The 21,243-nt window shown below is 40.3% G+C and overlaps 1 protein-coding gene across 2 annotated transcripts in view; it reads right to left on the reverse strand.

Moving 5' to 3' along the window:
• The window catches only part of UHRF2 (ubiquitin like with PHD and ring finger domains 2), a 77,739-nt gene extending 56,798 nt beyond the window's left edge, over positions 1–20,941 (reverse strand). For both annotated transcript variants that reach the window (XM_065744172.1, XM_065744171.1), the window contains exons 1-3: positions 20,353–20,941; positions 6,091–6,333; positions 3,249–3,508 (exon numbers count right to left, since the gene is read on the reverse strand). In XM_065744172.1, the coding sequence (XP_065600244.1) occupies positions 3,249–3,508; positions 6,091–6,333; positions 20,353–20,505 (656 nt within the window). In that variant the 5' untranslated portion in view covers positions 20,506–20,941. The remainder of the gene's footprint in view (positions 1–3,248; positions 3,509–6,090; positions 6,334–20,352) is intronic.
• Positions 20,942–21,243: the final 302 nt, after the last annotated feature.

The following is a 21,243-nucleotide window of genomic DNA, read 5'->3' on the forward strand; positions in this document are numbered from 1 at the left end:
AGAAAACCTAAAACTATGAAGGCTTGTGCAAGACTAACATTTGAGTCAAGCAGCACCACTGTTAAAACAGTTTAAGAAAGGGACAAATCCTTCTTCAGCCTGTAAGTCATTCCAAGGAACACCCCAAAAGTTAACTTGTTGAAAAAAATTGATATTTGGATTCTTCACTTGATAGACTACCAAATATTTCCAGTAAGGAAAGCAAAACCAGAATTAACCTGAAATCTGTTGATGCTACACAAAGATTTTCAAGGTTCAAATGTAGAGTATTCCAATAAATCCAATAAAGATTGGATTTGATGCACAGTCACAGAACTAAGTACAATCAATATCTGGGGTAACATTAACTCTTACTGAAATCTATAAACAATTTTTAGAGACGTTTTGGCTAAAAGAAATCTTAATTATTTCCTTGCTCCGACAGATTTTTCTCATTACCCTGAAAAATTTGAAAGGAGAAGTGTGCTTCGGTATAAATTACTAAGGTGATGTAGCCTAATGATGCACTTTCCTGACAGGTGGCAGTGTAAGAGAATGACTGAGGTGAAGCACTGCTTTTTGATAAAATTCTTATCTACAGACTTCTCAGACAGATGTGTCAAACAATGCACAAGTCTGTCCTGAATCTATGAATGTGTGAATACTAACAAGACAAAAAAAAAAAGGAAGCAGCAGCTTCAGTCCTTCATCCCTGATTATGTGGGATCTCTGTGTTTCAGAGAGAACAAGGGAGCTCAGTCCTGCACTTGAGGGCTTCACTTAGAATAACAGAAAGCTGTTCCTGAGATGGGGCTGCACAGTATCCTTCATACTCTCATGTAACCACTGCTCTAAGTACTATGGGCTCCAGGTATCAAATGGGAAAAAAGAAGGAAAGGATGTATAAGCTTCTTCTTATCAGACTGAGTCTGCTGCAAAAAAAAAAAAAGAATAAAAAAAGGCATAATAAAGTGTATTTGCTGTTTATCACCAAGTCTCAAAGAGAAAAAAGTGAAATACATCAATTTAACATATTACAGGTGAGGCATCCTTCAGCTGTAACCTCCTTTTTGGAGAGATTTTCTTCCAAGCAAGTAGAAGGAAAGCATAAGAATCAGTGACAATTTAAGAAGCTGCGGATGTGTTTCTACCTTTGACAACTCCACAGCACATTCGAGTAATTTGGTAGCTTTACACAAACACCACTCATGATTTCCATTCCCTACCTATTTTTATTCTGTTTCAGATAACTGCACATGTTTTCAACTCTTGCAAGAGCATACCTATCGCGGACAAGGGAGAACCCCACATGAGACAATCATTCTTCAAGAGATGGAGAATAACTCCCTTAAGGGACAACAGAGTAAGAAAAGCCAAGACAGCACTAAGCAAGTGAGGTAGCAAAATGCAAAGGCTGAATCTAAAAAAACCCCAGAACATCCAGGAACAATTAATTGTGAAGAAAAAGAACAGAATACAAACCTCAAAGAATAGCAATGAGAAGAAATTAGACATGACAAATTCTGGAGCAGAGGAATTACGCTGAAAAGTGCACAACACTTTTCCTATTTATCCATAGGAAGAATACTGGCAACATGCCACATATATGGTCCTTTCCAAAAAGCCTTCCCATAGTTTGTTTCTGAAAGTTCAAGCATTCAATAGCTTAGACTGAATTAGTGATCAAATGCTATGAACTATGTACTATATAGCAACACTATGTTTCCACACTTTATCTAATTTTGCTGGCAAAGGACATACAACTGCTATCTATGATCTTACAGTAAGAAGATGACTGTCTCTACTTACTAGAGCACACTTAAGTAAAGGTCAATACTATTTCTTAGGGTATGCCGAATAAAATCAGACAAGTCATGCAGCATTTTCTACTTCAGCACTCTAATTCATGGATGAAACTAAACCACTCACAGAACAGTGGCATAATTCCTCTTGCAATTACAAATATTTCTAAAAAATTTATCTATGGCTCAGTTGTACACAACAACACTGTTAGAAAAAAAAATAGGTAATCTTTAAGCTAAGACATTGACCACAACACACACAAATACAATAGAAAGTATTTTGATCATATTTCTTGAATAAATTCTTTCCATGTAATGCAGTAACTGATAAAGTATTAAAGTTTTTACTTAAACTTCGTAATTTCCCAATTTTTTAAACTAATATTGTTAGGCAGTTTTATCTCTGAATTTAAGAGTTTCAAAACTATCAAGTTGTAACTGCTACTAACAAGAACAACAAAGTGTACTCTATTCAAGTCTGAAATATTTTTTATTTTTCCTCACAAAAGCAGATTCAGTTACATATTAAAATAACTAAAGTTAAAATAGCTGTTCTAAAAACATCCTCTGGAAATCTAGTCAATACCAATATACTTTGCATTTCTTTACATCGAGCTCAGACTGCACAAACTGCAGTATTTCTACTATTCTTAGTAACAAAAATTAAAAGTTCTCAACAATTCTACTCATTTTGATGAGTAACTTGATGTTTCAGCAAATGTTAACTAAAGAGCAAAATAAATAAATAGATAAATATTCAAGGCCAATTTCTCCAGTGAACAAAATGGTGCAAAACTTGGTCAAAAGAAATCACTTTAAACTTAGTGTGCAATATGAGGGTTACTCCAGTCCACGCACTGTAGGCTCTGGAATGCTTCTTTTCCTAAAATTAATAAATAAATAAATACAAAAAATAAAAAAAACACAAGGAAAACAGAGCTCTCCCTTAGTGCCCTCAGTCCAATTCAGAATCAATTTCATGCACTCATGTCAACAGGTTTCCAGAAGAATCCTTTACTGGAAACAAAGACCTGCTATTGTGCGCATAACTATTTTATTTATAATAAAGTTCATTGAAATTGCATATCTAAATTTGCTTTCATGAGACTTCTTCAGCTCCAATGAGAGGAACTGAATATGCACAGAGAATAGATAAATGATATTTTACTTGAAAAAAAAAAAAGTGAAAATTCATTTATAGAATTTCTTCTTCTCGCATGCAAAAGATAGATTTTAAGTTTCATAAAGGCAAATTAGTACTTGACAATTATTTAGGCATGAAAATAACAGAGCTCCCAACATATTCACTATATCCAACCGCAAAAGGGTTTAAATATTTTAATATTCTTTCTTGGTTGTGATATTGAACTTGCTTTCTTTGATTACAAGTTTCTTCAAGAAATTCTCGGTTTATACAAACCAAATAACAGTATGTGACGTCCTCAAAATAGTATCAGGAGCACTTACTCATCATACTTGATATGATAAATAGCTTCTTCAGTGTCCATACAGTCTGAATAAGATGTAGATGGTGTACTGTCCAAATTATTTGCATTCTCTCTAGAATGATCTTGACTTAAGCTTCCATTAGTCCTTTTGTAAGTATTACTGCTCTTTCCTTGCGTTTTGCCATTCTTATGTCCCTTTGTTGCTCGGGTAACATTTTCTATATGCGCTTCAAACCAGGCTCCAATGCTGACATCACGTGCATCCACCAACTCATTTATCTGAAAAGAAAAATTCAATAATTAATTTATACGTTTCTTGTACAATCTTAATTAAGAATAATTAAGACAATTTACTATAAAACCACTTAACCTTATTAACTTTAATCTGTAAAACATTCAGCAAGATTAATTAATTTGGCTTGCGCAAGTTGAAGTTAACGTACAGCCATTGTTAATGCACAACCATAGAATTGTAGGGGTTGGAAGGGACCTCTAGAGATCATTGAGTCCAACCCCCTGCCAAAGCAGCTCCCTAGCCCAGGTTGCACAGGTAGGCATCCAGGTGGGTCCTGAACATCTCCAGAGAAGGAGACTCCACCACCTCTCTGTGCAGCTGTGCCACTGCTCCGTCACTGCACTGGGAAGAAGTTCCAACACACATTTGTGCAGAACTTCCTATGCATCAGTTTGTGGACATTTCCCCTTGTCCTATTGCTACACACTGCTGAGAAGAGTCCAGCCTCGTCCCTTTGTCTCCCACACCTTAGATATTTACAGACATGGATCAGATCCCATCCGAGTCATCTTTTTTCAAGTCTAAACAGACCCAGGTCTCTCAGCCTTTCCTCATATACACTACAAATTCAATATTATATTCTTGTCTCATTAAAGTCTGGTAAGCAGGAAGAATCATAGAATCACCAGGCTAGAACGGACCTCCTAAGATCATCTAGTCTAGACCTCTGTTCAAGACGTGGTCAGCTAAACCAGGCTGCACAAGTCTGTGCGCAGCTTATAGCCTACAGCCTCTAGCACCAGAGACATAATTATCATCCACCCCCAAAGGCTAGCTTCTATTAACTGAACAATTATATATTTTGAGAGGGGCAAGACAAAATACAAACACACATTCAATAACTTGTACTCTTTAAATGTTCCTTAGGCATCTGAACACAAAGTTGACAGCAGTTTGTGATAATGAATTTAACCCAAGAAAACAATCTCCAGATCATACTTAATATTGTACTCATCACTTTCTGATCACCTTCTTAAAATAGTATCCAAAACTCAATCCTCTTCTTACTCCCATATAAATAAATTCCAACACACATTTTTAATCATCTTATTCTTAAAAGCTGCAGTATCAAAAGTACAGATTTTTATCTGGATGAGTACTTAGTCACAGATCAAACAACGGATTAATTTCAAAACTGCCTTAAATATAATATATATAAATATATAAATATCACCGTTCTGTACTCACAATTTTGTAAGGATGACCCCCAAAGAGCATATCCATATGAACTTAAGTGTTTGAATTAGTTGCAGCACAGGGTGCTTCTTTACTTCCTTCTCTCAAAAACAGTTGAGACACTACTAAAAACTCCTGCTGCTGCTAATTTGAGACAAGTTAAAGTACCAGAGAAGCTGCATCAGCCAAGACATCATCATTATTACATAAAAATAAAATTCAATGCAGCCTCCCATATTCCTATTCCTTTCAGACCATTATTTGATATGCATACTTACAAAACTGACTTCCCAACCATACGAAGCTTAGGAGTAAGAAGTATTACTACAGACCACTCACTTCTCCCAACCAGCTGTAGACACACTGTTAGCATTCAGCACTGCCACGGTGCACTGAAAACTGTTTAGCCAATACTACTACAGCTCCAGATACCACTACAGAAAAGACACTCCCAAGCTGGCTGCCACAGCTCCAGCCTATTCCATGGGAGAAAGTCAACCTAAACCAAACATAGGACTCAAATTTGAGGTTCAGAAGTACTCCATTGCTCCAGTTCATCTAGATTCTTCAGCATGGCAGACCTGGCTTCACACCAGCTGTGCTACCGGGTACGCTGGTGTCCACAGTCAAAGAAAATGCATTTCCTTTCCATCCTGGCCAATGGTGAAGACATTGACAGGATAGCTCCTAGGACAGCGACCAAACAGAATAAGGAACAACTAACAATCCAGTTCTCAAGCCGGATACCACTGACAACTGAGGGACGTACAGTATATAAAGGATGCATTTGGTAACACTGAAAATAAATAAATAGGAGAAAAGTTACGCTTTTTCCACAGATTTCTCACTCAACGGATTTTTCACCTCAGTTTACAGAGAAAAATGCCTGCTTCACAGGCACCTTAAACTTACTGGAGGACACAGTACACTTACTGAAAAACAGGTTTGTGAGAAAATATTTTGTTACAGCTCATGAACACACTAAAAGCCTATAACAGCCTGGTACAGACACGTGACTCTAAATGAAATCATTTCAAAAAGCTTGATTATAATACTACCCTCAAATAAGTCATGGAAATCAGATTACCTAATCCAGATGACTGAAGTTTGAAAACAACACTGTCAATGAGCCATGAAGTAGTTAAAATTTTAAGGCAGATCTTTAAATCAATTTAACACTAATATACAAAATACATCTGTCAGGGAAGCTTCATGAACCTGCAGAGATACCTACGCAAGTTCAGTCGACTTTACTTTCATCCAAGTGGAAAATTATGTCAAATCATGAAAGACAGTAATAAAGACATACATTTTTGTGATTAAAAAGAGAAAACACTTTCAAAAATAAAGCTAAACATGAAAGTTTTCAGCTTTTAAAGCCTGTACATACCTTGTACAATCCTATGCCAGGATCAATGAGAAACGAGCGAGATGATGTAGATGGTTGACTAGGTGACCCACTACTTGTTTTTTTTACTTTGCTCTTACAGTTAGAAATAGCACAAGGATTGACTTCTCCATCTTGATCAGTCATAGAAGCAGTGGTAGGAGCTTCAGATTCAGAACGTATCAAAAGCTGAACAATGTCATTGAGTCCAACATTGTAGTCAAATAACGTGTGTCCATCTTCTAGCTGTCAAAAGAAAAGTACAGTTCTAAAATTCCACCTTGAGGCAAGTAATTAGTTTATAAATCTTCCCTTTTATAGACAATAATTACACAGACTGTAAATTTGTGCCAAAGTTATTTAAGGGACCAGCCATCCACTTCAGGTAAACAAAAGCCTGTGTCTTGAGTAAATGCAATGGTTAACTAAAATTACCTGCAGCCATGATTCCACCAAAAAAAAAATCACAGTATAAAATTAGAAATAGACATTTTTACAGACTTTTGATCCTTTTATAGAAGAAAAAAAGCAGGGAGGATAAGAATTAGCAAAGACAGAACTGGAAAGGAATTCACAAGCTTCTTACTAGCAGTCCTCTGTTACATTAAAATAATCTCAGGATAGATAAAAGAGGAGTGAAAGTTTATTCCTTCATCCTCTCTGCCTTTTCAAGAGAAAAAAAACTGTGTGGTTTTGGACAGGCAAAGTATAGCTACAAAGGCTGTACTTAAGAAATGTTTTAGAAATGTTTAAGAAATGTCAGTTTTCCTTCCACAATGGTAAGACCTGTGTAAAAAATAAAAAAATAATAATCAATTACTCTCCTTACTTCTGTTAAATACTATATCCACATTATTACAGTAGTTACCTACAGTTAAGTGTGCATTCCCCTAAAGCAAGAGTGCACTGATGTCACAAATGAGACTCCAGATGTTCAGTTCATTGTTTGGTTACACAGTAGCCTAAAGCAAGCAGAACTAAACATAGTAAGGCTACTGATTATTCTCTGTAATACCCACAGTGGAACAACTGTTTGCGTCTGCCCAGCAACTAAGGAAACTACCCTTATTCAGCTGAAAGTTTTCAAACCAGTTACACACAGTGTACTGAAGGTTTTGATGATATGCCCAAGCAGTTGTTATTACTGAATAAATTAAAATCTCAAATATTACTCTACACATGACTGCCAACACTATCTCAGGTACCTGGAACCTTAAGAGTTTCAAACCAAGTAGCAAGCTACTTCAGCAAGTTGAACTAACCTCTCTCTTCCCACCACACTGCAGAACCCCACACTTTCAACAAGTCTTGAGCACATGGAATACAATGTGAAAAAAGTTCATGCAGTTCTACAAAAATCCATATTTGTGAGCTTTTCATACCACAAGAAGTTTGTATTATTACTGTTAAGGTTATTAAAGTTCATAAAAAATGGGGACTCTTGCATTCAAAATACACTTAAACCCGAAACAAATATAAATAACTACCTTGCAGTAATACATCTAATAAGGGAAAAACAGTACATATCTCAGGGCATTTCTGGAACTGCTTCTTCATACCATTCTAGGCTCACTTTGAGGACTCAATCCTCCTGCAAACAATTTGTTTTTAAAATGTCTTATAACATTTCACTCTACATTTTAAAAGTAAAGAAGTTGAGCAATACTTCCACAAACCAGACCACTTCTGAAATAATAAATGAGATATTATTGGCGACAACATAACCTTTGCTTCATCTTATCTATTCCAGCTAGACTGAATAATGTCTGTTCGATATTCCAGAGCAGAATTTCCAGAATCCTATAGAATAAGGAAAGCTTCTGGCAGCTAGTGCAGTGAAGAGTGAAGTACCTTGTTTCTGGTAGACTGTAAATATATAGGCACTGTACAAGTGGGAACAAGTACATATCATTACTGATCCATGTTTAAGATATGCCATGTATAGGCTGACAGAAAAAAAACAGTACCCCAAAATATCTGAAGTCTAAAGTCAAGCCAGTCAAGAACTAAATGTGAACAGTTTGAATACTCTACCACAATTAAGTAGTGTTAACAGTCAAGTACAAAATGCAATGTCTAGTAATAGCAATCTGATTCAGCTGTAATCTCCCAGTTTGTTGCCAGGCAGTTGGACCACATGACTTAATAGTGCCTTCCAACTCAAATTATTCAATGATTCCATGAATTGTGATTTATTTATCAATTACAACTCAGGTAAATTTGTATATTCTGTTAAAAAATGATTTATGTCTACTAGCATGAAAAAGAGCTGAAAGAAAGGAGAATACCTGAGTAAGTAGTCTATGTAGGAGCATTTACTGTGTTCTGAAGGCTACACATACCTATGCTATGTCTCAACAAGCCTTCTCCAATGACCCACACACTAATAGTCACGCAAGGGCTACTCTCTCCTTAACAAGCATCACCAAAGTCAGACCTGATTAACATAAATTAAGTGGTCAGACTAACCCAATGATTTCAGAGTCATTTATAATGAATTAGCATTCTGTTCTCAGCTTGTTTCTTTGTTCTTTCTTTTTAAATGTTTTTTTTTTTCCAGAAATAGTTGATGACTACAGGCAGATCTATGATTAGAGATATCATGTTTAAATCTGAAAGCAAAGTAACAGAGATAAGATTACAGACTTCAAATGAAACAGGATGCAGCGTCTGGCAAAGTGATAGCCAGGGAAAGAGCACCTGTTTATACTATGAGCAAAAAAATATGCGTAGAATATTAGAAAAGGTATACGTTTAGACCAAGTCAATGACTGGTAACACTATCTTATTCTGTGGACAAGGTGTTCTTGTGTTTTAAAGAAACAAAAACAAATATAATCAATGTCACATGGAATTTGACCTAACATAACTTAACCAATATGCTTGTATAGCTACAAGCATACCTTTACCCAGCATTACTACATTACTGACAACTGAAAAGCTTAGCAGTAATACACTCGGAAAACAATCAGCATTTGAAGAGCTCCATGCCACAACTTAAGGAATGAAGAATTGCAAGATGGTGCTTCTTGAATCACTGTTGACACTACACTGATACTAATGTAACAAAAATCTTGGCTAGTAAAATCATATACTCAGACCACTACAGCAAGAAAACAATAACATATCAAATCACCCTCCAGGGTATCTGTCCTGACAGACTGAAATTTTTAAATCCATCCTGGAATACAGTTTTTCTTAACAGAAAGAACCATCAAAAACGAACAAAAAAGCCCCCCCCACACCCACACCTCATATTCCCTGCAAACACAGACAATTTTGCAATAAGTACAGTTCTAAGAATGCTTTTTGTATAAATGTATAAATAAATTCATCCCATTGTGTTGCATAAAGATATTAACAGGAATTCATGAGAATATGTTTGCCTGGACAGTATATCAAATGGAAAGAAACATTACATTGTTTAAGAACAGTTGTTGTTCTCAAGTTCATAAACACAAATGACAAGCAAAAGTAATCGGCAAACATGAGACAGTCAAGCTCTATCTCAACTTTTTAATAGGTTGAGAAAACTTGTACAAAAGCAAGAATAACTAAACAGGCAATTTTTTTTTGTTTGTTTGTTTGTTTTTCTAGCTCTTGTGACACTACAGCCATTAGAAGTATTACTTAGCAGAAGATGCCTCTTTGTTTTCATTCTCTTCATGACTGGCACGCTTCAGGAGCATTCAAGGTCTCATTATATTACTTAGAACAATTTTGAAAGTGCCACCAAATTAGCAGTTAGATTTATGGTACCTAGGAGCCTTTTTAATATATTACAAACACCCATAAGTACAGAAATAGACTATATCCTTCAAAGACAGAACTATATCCTTCAAAGATAGTGTTAGAGACACTATCAATTTAGAATAGTTTTCTGTAGAAGGTTGTTATAAATACTTAAAAGTAAGACAACACTGTGCTTATGCTACTACATAAGAATAGCTGTAGCAATGCAATACTGGAACTGATACCTATCACTCCTGTTAGGACTATGTCCTGTAGTATCAGGCCATAAATGACTTTAAAAGCATGTAGAAACTGCAGTTAAAACTTGAATGATCACACGGAGTGCTAACACACTGCTTCAAAAAGATGTCCAATAAGCAACTCACATCACTAACATCTACATCAATTAGTATCATTAATTTGTCTATAAATACCAGCAGAATCACTGCTGGATCAACATTACGCATTATACAGGATGCACAAAGAGACCCTAAGAAAGCATGTAAACATTCTCACTGGAACACACAGACTACTGTTTTTATCTTAAAGTGTGATTCGGGCAACTATGTTCCTAGGTCAGTTTAATCCAGTCACTCATCTTGGAAAACAAGATCTTTAATCATTCACAGAGGCGTGCTTTTGAGCATCTTCTGATGTTTTACTTTCCAAGAATGAGAGCTAGCAATAAACTTGTAAGGAATATGGAATGCAGTAGAGCTCTTCAATTAAAGTAATAAGTTGAAAAGTTAGGTTACATCAATCTTCTACTCCACAAAGGTGTTAAACACACTCTACAAATTTCTTTAACAGAAAAAGCAGACGAGTAAATAGTTTAACTTCAGAGTTGTTTACAGGCATTACCCAGAAGCCAAGTTAGCTTGAATAAATTAGAAGAACCTAAAAATTTCTCCCAGGTACTCACTGAAGGCAACTAAAGTGGACCATGAGAAACCAATAATTTCAGTCTCGAGACTGCTATATATACCATGCTCTTCCTGCATATAACGCTGCTGAAATTGTGAATTCCACTTACTGCTTTTACAGAAGGCTTCAAACACATCCTCAACCAGTTCTAATAACAAAAAACCCAACTGAAATATAAAATTTGAAACAGTAAATACTGAACTAATGGGATCACTGTGGGTCACGAAAATTTCACAACTCTTTAGTACAGCAGAGACACCTAGTTTGTAGATCTCTGCCATTTAGTTTTGTTTGTATTTTCAAAACTAAAAAAATGCCCTGAACAATACTCTGAATCCAGGTGGCAAAGTAAGCACGACACTTGGAATATGTTGTGTCTGAAGAAAATGACTTAAAATCCTGGGATTTTTAAGTTCATGTAGTAACCACATTAAGTACTAAGACACTGTGTCAGGTTTTTAAAATAACTGTACTGGCACTGTCTCCCCAAAAGAATAGTTTTCTTAATGGCAAAAGACATAAAAGCTAAATAAAAAGGAGTTTATAGTAATTTCATTTGGTTGGCTACACTTAATATGAACTGGAATGTAAAATGCATATCGCTATTAAGTTTTTTCAACTCCAGAAGATCCAGTTCTTCATCAAAAACTCTAGTTTCAATAGCCACTGCCTGTATTTTAAGCAAAGATCCTAACAGAATTCAAACACTAATATCTATTAGTCTTATACAAAAATTAACAGTACTAGAAGTGTACTTCCCTAAAGGTGAAATAACATCAATCTTTCTCAGGAAGAAATATCAGCAGAACTCCAAGTCATCCTTATCAGTGCACTATGCCCAACATTAACAAGCTCCGCAGTGAAACTGGAGCCCAAGTGGAAGCGGATTGAGACTTCACAAACAGGTTTTTCCCTTGACATTAGAAGCTCTTCAATTTACAGTTTCATTACAAGTATTAGCCTTGACTACGTGTTCTCGAAAGATTCAGAGCAACTTTTTATTTAATAGTATGGACTCAGTAACTTGCTACTACAGATAAACAAATGCATATGGTATTTAATCCCTCATTTTGAGGTAGAGAATTCACCAGTCAATAGAAAGAGTAAAATCACCGCTTTGCCATGTTTACACTCTGACAACATTGTTAAGAACAATGAAATCATACCAGAACACAAGTGGGTAAAACATCTGGACAAGGGAGTTGCTTGACAAGACTGTGGATTCATAACCCCCCTAAAATACAAGATGGGCAGGTTACATTTTTTGTAAATATTTTGCCTAGTTATCATTTACGTTTTAAGAACACAGACAAAACCAGACTCAGTTCTGTCACTGTTGTTGGCAAGGGAATCACACTTCAAAGCAGCCTACAGGAAGAGTGCCATTAATCCCCACACAAGTATAAATAAAATCACACCAGTAAATTTACATGAATTAGTTTCCTATCAGAGCATGAACCTTTTTGACTGCTTATGTGTTTTAACGGAACAGCTAAAGATCTGTTTTTTACAAAATAAAAAGGTAGACGTAATTCTGGATGATATAAAAATGTCTCACTTTCAAGAATTCATAACCCAGACATATACCATAGTCCTATTCAGATTCCCACACTACTCAGCAGAAAGCACTACAAGCGGAACCTCAACAAAGGATAACTTAGTGAAAATTCAAATATTTAAGGAAGTCTTTCTTTGAATTAAAGTGTCAAACAATCATCACTGCACTAACAATGTAAATACTCTGTTCAACTCTATACACAAGAAGTTTCAAACGCTAAAGAGGACACACAACCTAGGAAGACACTGCAGATTGTTGTTGATTATAATATCTGTAACTACACAGCCAGCTCAGTAAAAACACCATGATAAATGTACATTAGTCACCTGGGAACTCAATCAGAATGACTAACTTTTATTATTTTCCTATTAAAAATTACTAGAAGTACAGAAGCCTATAGCTTAAGGCCACAACCTCCAATTAAGGTGTTTTTTGTTTTTTTTTTTACACCAGTCTAAGAAATTGTATGCAGACCATACCAGTTGTACAACTACATTTCGTCTTATGGTCTGGACCAACTATAATTAAAAAATTCTAGTGTACAAAATTGTCAACATGAAAACAGTTGAAAGCTGTCAGAAAAGACTAACTGACTTAATCAGAAGACAAGGTGAAGGTACACATTCTCAGTCTGAACCTACAGTTCTTTAAGATTCACATTTAAAACCCCTCCAAAAAACCCATAAGTAGTTCAGGTGTTGAGAATTATCTCATTTATCACTCAATGAGTGTGTGGAAAAACACAGACCATGGCCTGAACAGTCAACTGGCCTATAAGAAAGGGTTCATGTTAACTTCAGAACACAGGTAAAATGCTTCTGGTTTCTGCATTAGCTAGAAGAAATTTGTGAGAAACTGTTCTGTATCCGTAACTAAGCAATCCTTGCTTTCTGCGAACTTGCTTGCTTGATTGCAACTGTTTCTTGATGTTACACACGTAGCAGAAGGACTAAGGAGTTCCTCAGAAATTCTACTGGCTGTCAGCCTCCAGTATCTGCTGGGGAAAGTCCCAGCACAGACATCCTATCATCTGGTCACCACTGGTAACAAGGACTTGAAACCTCAACCAGCAAACCACCCCTGGAAACTCAGTACCTCCCTATTAACTGATGAACATTAACTTGCCTTTGTGTATTTTCTTCAGGATCAGTAAACCTTATGCAGAAGCCCTGGCACTTCTTCATTACATAGATACAAAAAACCTGTTAATTTAGATGTGACATTTTCTTAGGTGTAAGTCTCAATTCCATTATAGGAACATTTGCACATTAATTTCTAGCTGGAAGATGAAGTTAGAGCAATAAGTTTTCTTCCTCAGTTCCCAGGAGTCTTCTAATTAGGAAAATTAAATTTCAAGGCATCTTCTGTCTGATATTGAGGATTACCTGTCACTTGTAATAAAAATGCCCGTCAAAAGTAAAGTTGTACTGAAATCCTTAGAAACATGGAAAGGTTGATTAATCTCTGTGATGATCAGATTAGATTTATCAAGTACCTCCTCTATGATGGTATGAACTTCAAAAGCATAAGCAACTGATGATTAGCAACAGTAGTGCCAGAGTGCAAACCATTATTTACAGCTTTTAAGGACACCTGTAATGAAGAATTAGTTGTTACCTGAACCTTCTGTTACCAATAACAAATCTAAATCATGACTTACCCTACCTAGACTTCAGGAAAACCTTTGATACTGTCTCCTGTGGTATTTTAGAAAAGCTGGCAGCCCATGGCTTGGACAGATACGTCCTTTGCTGCGTGAAGAAGTGGCTAGACAGCCAGGCCCAAAGAGTGGTGGTGAATGGAGTTAAATCCAACTAGTGACCAGTCATGAGGGCTGATACCCTAGGGTCAGTACTGGGGCCTGTTCTGCTCAATATCTTTATTGATGACCCGGATGAAGGCATTGAGTGCACTCTCACTAAGTTTGCGGATAACACCAAGTTGGCGGGAAGAGTCAATCTGCCTGGGAATAGGAAGGCCCTACAGAAGGATCTGGACAGGCTGGATTGCTAGGCTGAAGCCAATAGATCAAAGATCAACAAGTCCAAGTGCCAGGTCCCTGAACTTTGGCCGCAGCAGCCCCAGACAGGCAACACTACAGGCTTGGGGAAGAGTGGTTGGAAGACTGTGCAGATGGGGATATTTGTCAATGCTCAGCTGAACATGAGCCTGCAGTGTGCCCAGGTGGCCAAAAAGCCAACAGCATTCTGGCTTGTATCAAAAACAGCACTGCCAGCAGAAGCAGTGATCATCCCTCTGCACTCAACCCCAGTGAAGTCGTACTTTGAATGCTATGGTCAGTCTTGGGTCCCTTAAGAAGGACACTAAGGCTCTTGAGCGCGTTCAGAGAAGAGCAACAAAGCTGGTGAGGGGCATGGAACAGAAGACTTATGACGATGGGCTGAGGGAACCAAGACTGTTTACTCCAGAGAAGAGAAGGCTCAGGGGTGACCTTACCACTCTAAAAGTACCTGAAAGGAGGTTGTAGTGAGGTGGATGTTGGCCCCTTTTCCCATGTAACCAGCAATAGGACTAGAGGGAATGGCTTCAGAAAAACTTCTCTGAAAGAGTCATCAGGCACTGGACTGGCCTGTTGAGGGAGGTAGGAGTCATCATCCCTGGAGGCATTATAAACGTTTCTTAATGTTGTACTGAGGGAAATGGTTTAGTGGTAAATATTGGTGGTAGGTGGACAGTTGGACTGGATGATCTTAAAGTTTTTCCCAAACTTGGTGATTCCATGATTCTAAAAGTAATAATTTAAGATCCAGGAACATCAGGGCAGTTATTTGCATGTAATTTATCAACTAAAAGATTACAAAAGTGTCTAGTTAGCAGTTCTAGAGAAGAAAATTTCCATAAATGATACCAACATTTGATCAAATTTTGTCATCGGCAGCCAATCTTCATCATCTACACATCAGGTTGTATGCATTCAAGGGTATTGAGGAGGGGAAGAAGTCTGTTGCGTTCTGAGGAGGCTTTTTAAAAAAATTAAAAATAAAAAAAAACATTCAGTTTGCAATAGCATCCCCCTTAAGAAAAAGCAGGAGTGCTAAACCACCATAGCCAGGTTCCATAAAAATACATGCCACAAAACAGAGTCCTCAAGCTAGCTACTATTTCATACAAAAGCTGTTGCATTTTACCAGTTTCCTAATATTGAAGTCACTCAGTATAAAGTATTCTGCTTTCATACATGCTTCAGTATTTCCTTGGGTTTGTTTAGGTGCTCAGAATAACAAAGCTAATGGTACAAGGGACTGGGGAGTTGCCTTAGTAACTTCAAAAATGTAACAAGAAGTCAACTTCAGTAAACAATTTTGCAACCAAGGAAAATTGTTAATAGGGTTGCCAAGTAAATTTTAAGTATAATCCATAAATGTTTCAGGAATTTCTCGAATGCAGTCTGACCACATCTATCCTGAAGATCCTGAAGACTCCAGACTGCACCCTTAAATCAAGCTACAGAGCTACTTACTACCTGTTCTGCTGAAAAAAAGGCAATCATTGCCCTTCTAAGGCTTCTTCAAATTTATTTCTCCAAGATGTAAAGCTAACTGCTCAAATTGAAGACTTCTTACACCCATATTCTGCCTGAAGCAGAATGGTTTTGGACTGCTTCAGTTGAAAATGTTTACAGTTTTCCAAACAAAGCTGGGAAGAAATTGTATTAAGTAACACAATTGTTTTATGAATAAGTTTGGCACTCCCATTCTTTGGGGCAAAACTCAAATAAGGTTTTTCTGTCCTTCTGGAAATCCGTCCAACCTGTTAGTAATTAAGAAGCCTTACAAACATACAGTTCACAAACCTGAAACTTAGAAATCTCATGAACGTTTGTCCAATTCCCAGTTGGACAATTAAAGACATATCCCACTGCCAAATTTATAACTTTGTGTTTCACCAAGACTCAGTAGTCAAGGCTGCTTTAACACAAGAAGACTCACATGCAAAACTACAGCTCCTCCACTCCTGCTACTCCTCAGTCTTTCCAATTTAACTGACAGAAACAAAACTGTAAGCACTTCAGTGTCATAGCAGTGACCCAAAAAATTATACATATGAGTCAGTTTCACCAGGTAGAGAGCAAGACACATGCTTCCACACTTTTGTGTATATGAACAAATTTCTTCTAATGAACCTGATTTGCTCACTTACTTGAATTTTTGCTTGATATCAAGACACTGAATAGCTTTAACACTCCCACCCTCTCATTTCAGCCTTTCACAAAACAGGTTTGAAGCATCTTCCTTACCAGAAAGGCCAAGAACCTAAAACGCAATATTTTTCACTGCTTGTATTGAGTACGTATTAGTTTTGGTAGTACATGGACTTCGGGGATAGCCTCTGTGAGAAGTCACCAGAAACCGCTCCCATGCTGGATTCAGCCAATGCCAGATAAATGAAAAAGAGAATCACTGCTGGCCAACACTAACTGCACCTCTGTGATTAATTAATTAAGAAATACAACAAGAAATTAAAAATAATAATAAAAAAAAACACAAGAGAGGATTGAGAAAAGACAAGAAAAACAGCTCTGCGGACATCATGGTCTGGGAAGAAAAAGAGGGACAAGAGGATAGAGAGGAACGTGATGCAGAGATTGTCCCTCTGCAGTCCCTGGGCACCACACAGAGCAGATTTCCACGTGCAGGCATGGAGAAGCCCACAGTGCAGTAGTGGATGTGGCCTGAAGGACTCCGCAGCCCATGAAGCAGGCCCCAGGCCTAAGCTGCAGCCCTCATGGGAGCAATCTACTCCTGAAAGAGTTGGATTGCTTGAGTTGAATTTCCAGTCCTGCAATCTGCAGGAAAGAACCACACAGTAACAGTTAATGAAGGACTGTATCCAACACGAGGTCAGGAGCTGAGGAAGAGTTTGAGAAAATAGGGTTGGTAGAGATAAAGTGTTACCACCTGAATGCAACTTCTCTCAGTGTAGAGAGAAGAAGAATCTAGGCTGAAGTCAAGCTTGGGGGAAGAGGGGAGAAGGTTTATTTAGTTCACCTTTTTCTAATTTCTCACTGCACTACTATTATCTATTGACAATAAATCAATCTGTCCTAAATGAAGTCTGTTCTGCCTGTGATGGTAACTCACGAGAGACCTCCCTCGTCCTTATCTCAACCCACAAATTTGTTTTCATCACTTTTCCTTCCTCCTGCTTTTGCTAAAGAGAGGGAATGAGAGGCTGACACCTGACAACCACTTGAAGTTAACCAACCACAATGATGCATATACAAACAGGGAAAAAAAATGCCTAAGTTCCAACATTCTTGCTTCTCTGCTCTGGTAAGCAGTAGAGAAGAGCTGCATGAGATGACTGTCTCTATACGGGTTTCCTGGTGAATTTTCCAACTCAAACTCCAACATATTTTCCTATTCAATTTTTCCAGCACTATTACTGAAATCTAGAAATCTCACTACTCACTTAATGATTATTATTTGGCCAGATAGAAAGTCTGCTGTTAGGTCCAGATGCCAAGAAATCATCTAGCCTAGTATCTCTTTCATTTTCCATAATGAACACTGTGTTTTTAACATTCTCACTAGAAAATGAGGCATACATTTTCTAATCAGGATGTACAGACAGCATACTGCCAACAGTTAAATTGCCTTGTCTTAACTTTCTGACCGAAAAGCATCATACAGTGCATTGTAAGTTATGGAGTTTACTAGATTGCTGCACCACAGCAAAGAACTATGCATACACTTACCTGTGAAAATTTTACCTTAATCTACAGAACAGTTCTACTTTTTTGGCTGACAGACTGTTGTTCAACTCCACAAAAAACAGATCCTCAGAGTCAGAGATGTCTCTGCAGATCAAATAAACTAAGTTAGAGAATAATACTATTCTTGTTCACTCTTCAGTGCCACATGTGTATATAGTAGATCCTTCTGGCAGGAAGAGCTGAAAACAGATCTGTTCAATCATGTGCTGTTCAGGGTTATACAAGGAAAAATAACATCACATTAACAAATTAATCACAACACTAAGTGTTCACCAGTGGTCCTAGGGTATTTTAACCCTTAAGCCCTAAGCCCAACAGATTAAGAACTGCCCAACAGTTCCCACATCAGCGTTTGAAGACCAAACTCCAGCAAATTACAGTACACAAAGTAAACTGTATTAACTGGACATGGATGCCCCTAGTCCAAGAAATATAAAACAGAAGCTGTAGCTTAAAACATTAGTTAAAGCTGATATCATAACTACTGCAAGCTAAGACCACGAAGGTTCTGAAATTTAGCTCATAAACTGTGACTCACTTAGGTTTCTGAATCCATACAACCTCACACACCTCCCATTTTTAGAAGAAAGGCAGTTATTCAGCCAGCATGCCTGTACCCAGTACTTCGGAGGTCAAAGCATCCCTACGAGGTCCCACAGAGACTACACTAAGTACTGCTCAGCAGCAGGATCACAGTTCTGCTAGCAGACCACACAGATTTAACCATACTGAGCGCTAAACACTTGAAATAGAAAAAGTGACTGTGAACTAGATAATGTTCTTTTAACAGAAGAATTTATAACAGATTTTATCGCGTTCCTGAGAGAGCTGTAGCTGTTTACGTCTTCTTTTACTCATATTTCTCTCTATACTCAGCTTTACTTGTGCAAGAGCAATCCTTATGTCCTTTTTTCTACTTGCTAACATCAAGAGATCAGAAAAAGCAATCCATAACCATCAAGAAAACTTCAGACTAAATTATGGTAACAGGAAGAAAACAGACATAAGTCATCACGGAATTAGTGAAGATAACAACAAAAACCACCACCAAATAAATACTTCCTCCTTAACTGTTTACTAGACATCATATTAAATGTGGTCTGGACTGCATGAAGCAAGCACTGGACTAACAAATGCTACTAACATGGACAAATGCAGGTGTAATATTTCACTGTACACCAATTCAGTAAAGACAACTGCTCATGTACGTACTGAAGCTAGTTACTCTGACCAATGGCAGACCACGCAGAAGATAGTTCGCTACTGGCTATCCTCCCTGCTTATCAGGTAACAGGTAAGCTCTATCGTTCACAGCAAATCTTGCACTGATAGATACACTGGGGCAGCACAAGGTAAGCAGGTTACACAATGTCAGTGCTGAAGTTCCTTATTTGGCCCCTTCTGCGAAGCAGGAAGCTGTCCAGGGTGGTCCTGTTACGTGCTGTCCTCAAGTGCACAGTCCCATCAGTCAGCGCATACAGGGACTGCTCACAGCTACAGAAGCCAGGCTCCACACTTACCTGCTGCAGCTCACCTCCTGGTCATCTCTAAGAGGAAAAAAAAAATCTCTATTTCTTACTTTTTTTTTTCCTGTGTGTACAAATACACCCCTCGCCAGCTGCACAGCGGAAGCCCCAGCGTTGAGTCGGAGTTAACACTGCGGCAACGCTCTGCTGGAGAAGCTGCATCTCGAACCCACACTCCGGGAACACACCACACAGCCCTCCGCGAGATGATGGCTACGCCTCTCTCAGCAGCTGAGCGCCGCGCACACCTCCTAGTTTATGTAACGGAGCTCACAAGGTTACACCCTTCGGAAGGAACACACGGCCCGAAGCGACGTACTCCACCGGAGCACACGTGGAGCGGCAGCAGCGGGTCGCACTCCGGCGGGGGCCCGCGCAAACCAACGGTCCGGCCGGTCACGTGGCTGCCCCCCGCGGGGGAACCGGAGCGGCGCCCCGAGAGCCGCGGGGCACGGCCGGCCCCAGCGGTAAGGCGGGAAGCCCCCGGCCGCCTGTCACCGTCACGGAGGCGCCGCGGAGGCAGGGGGGCGGAGGTGGAGCCTCCGCCGCTCAGGTGGGAAAACACAAACACAAAGGGCCTCGCCGGCACCCGCAGCCCCTGGGAGCGGGGCGTCCCGGCAGCCTCCTCCCCTCCGCCGCCCGCATCGCCCCCACCCCACCCGGGCCCGGAGGGACGGCGGTCAGCGACAAGCGACACGCGGGCGGGGCGGGGCACGCACAAAGAGCCGTCCGGGCCGAGAGCGAGGGGCGCGGGGTGGCCCCCGCCTGCCACGCGCGGTCGCGCTCACCTGCTTGCCCCGGTAGAAGAGGCGCTGGCGGTCGGGGCTGACGCGGAAGGTCTCCTGGATCTTCTCCCGCAAGCACTCGATCTTGGTCAGCCGGCTCAAGTCGTCGATGGTCTGCGTCTCGGTGCCGTCGATGGTGCGCACCTGGATCCACATGGCTCGTGCGGCCCCGGCGCGGGGAGGCGGGACGCGGCCGCTCCGCCGCTCTCGGGGTGCGCGGCCGTGGCGTGCGAGGCGGGCGGGCGGGGGGGGGGGGCCGGGCGCGTCCCCGCTCTTTGTTCGGATCGGCGGGGCAGGGTTTTTAAATCCCGCGGAACGGGCGCGAGGCTCCCCGCCCGCCGGGCCGCCGGCCCCGCTCAGAGGGATGCGGAGAGCACGGGGGAGCCGAGCCCCGGCAGCTCCGCGCCAGGCCGAGCCGGGCCGGGTCAGCGCGGGGCGAGGCGAAGCCGGGCGGATAGCGCCGCGCCGGGGCTAACGGGCGCCGCCGAGAGCCATCTCCCGACCCCGGGGAGTGTTTACCAGGCGCCGCCGCTCTCACATGGAGGTCACGGCGCCAACGCCGCTCTCGCGAGAGCCGCCGGCCGCGGCCGTAAAGAGACAACAACACCGGGGCGGGGGCGGGGGGCGAGGGAAGCGGGCAGCGCCACGCCCCCTCCCGCTGCGCCCGGGCCGCCGGCCCTCGCGCCGCATTCGGCGCCACGCGCGGCCCCTCCCCACCCCGAGCGCCACGCCCACAGGCGGGAGGCGGCGGGGGGGAGGGGTTGGCGCGCTGCGGGGAAGCGACGGTTACGTCTCCATGGTGGCTGCGCGGGGCGGCCGCTGCTGCCTGCTCCGCCCGCCGCGGGGCGCGCCGCCTGCGTCCGAATCTGGCCCGGAGTCGGCGGCGTCGGAGGG

This window comes from Cyrtonyx montezumae, unplaced genomic scaffold, assembly GCF_038088225.1.
Source record: "Cyrtonyx montezumae isolate F1298 unplaced genomic scaffold, pur_monq_1.0 scaffold_30, whole genome shotgun sequence".
Taxonomy (NCBI): Eukaryota; Metazoa; Chordata; class Aves; order Galliformes; family Odontophoridae; genus Cyrtonyx; species Cyrtonyx montezumae.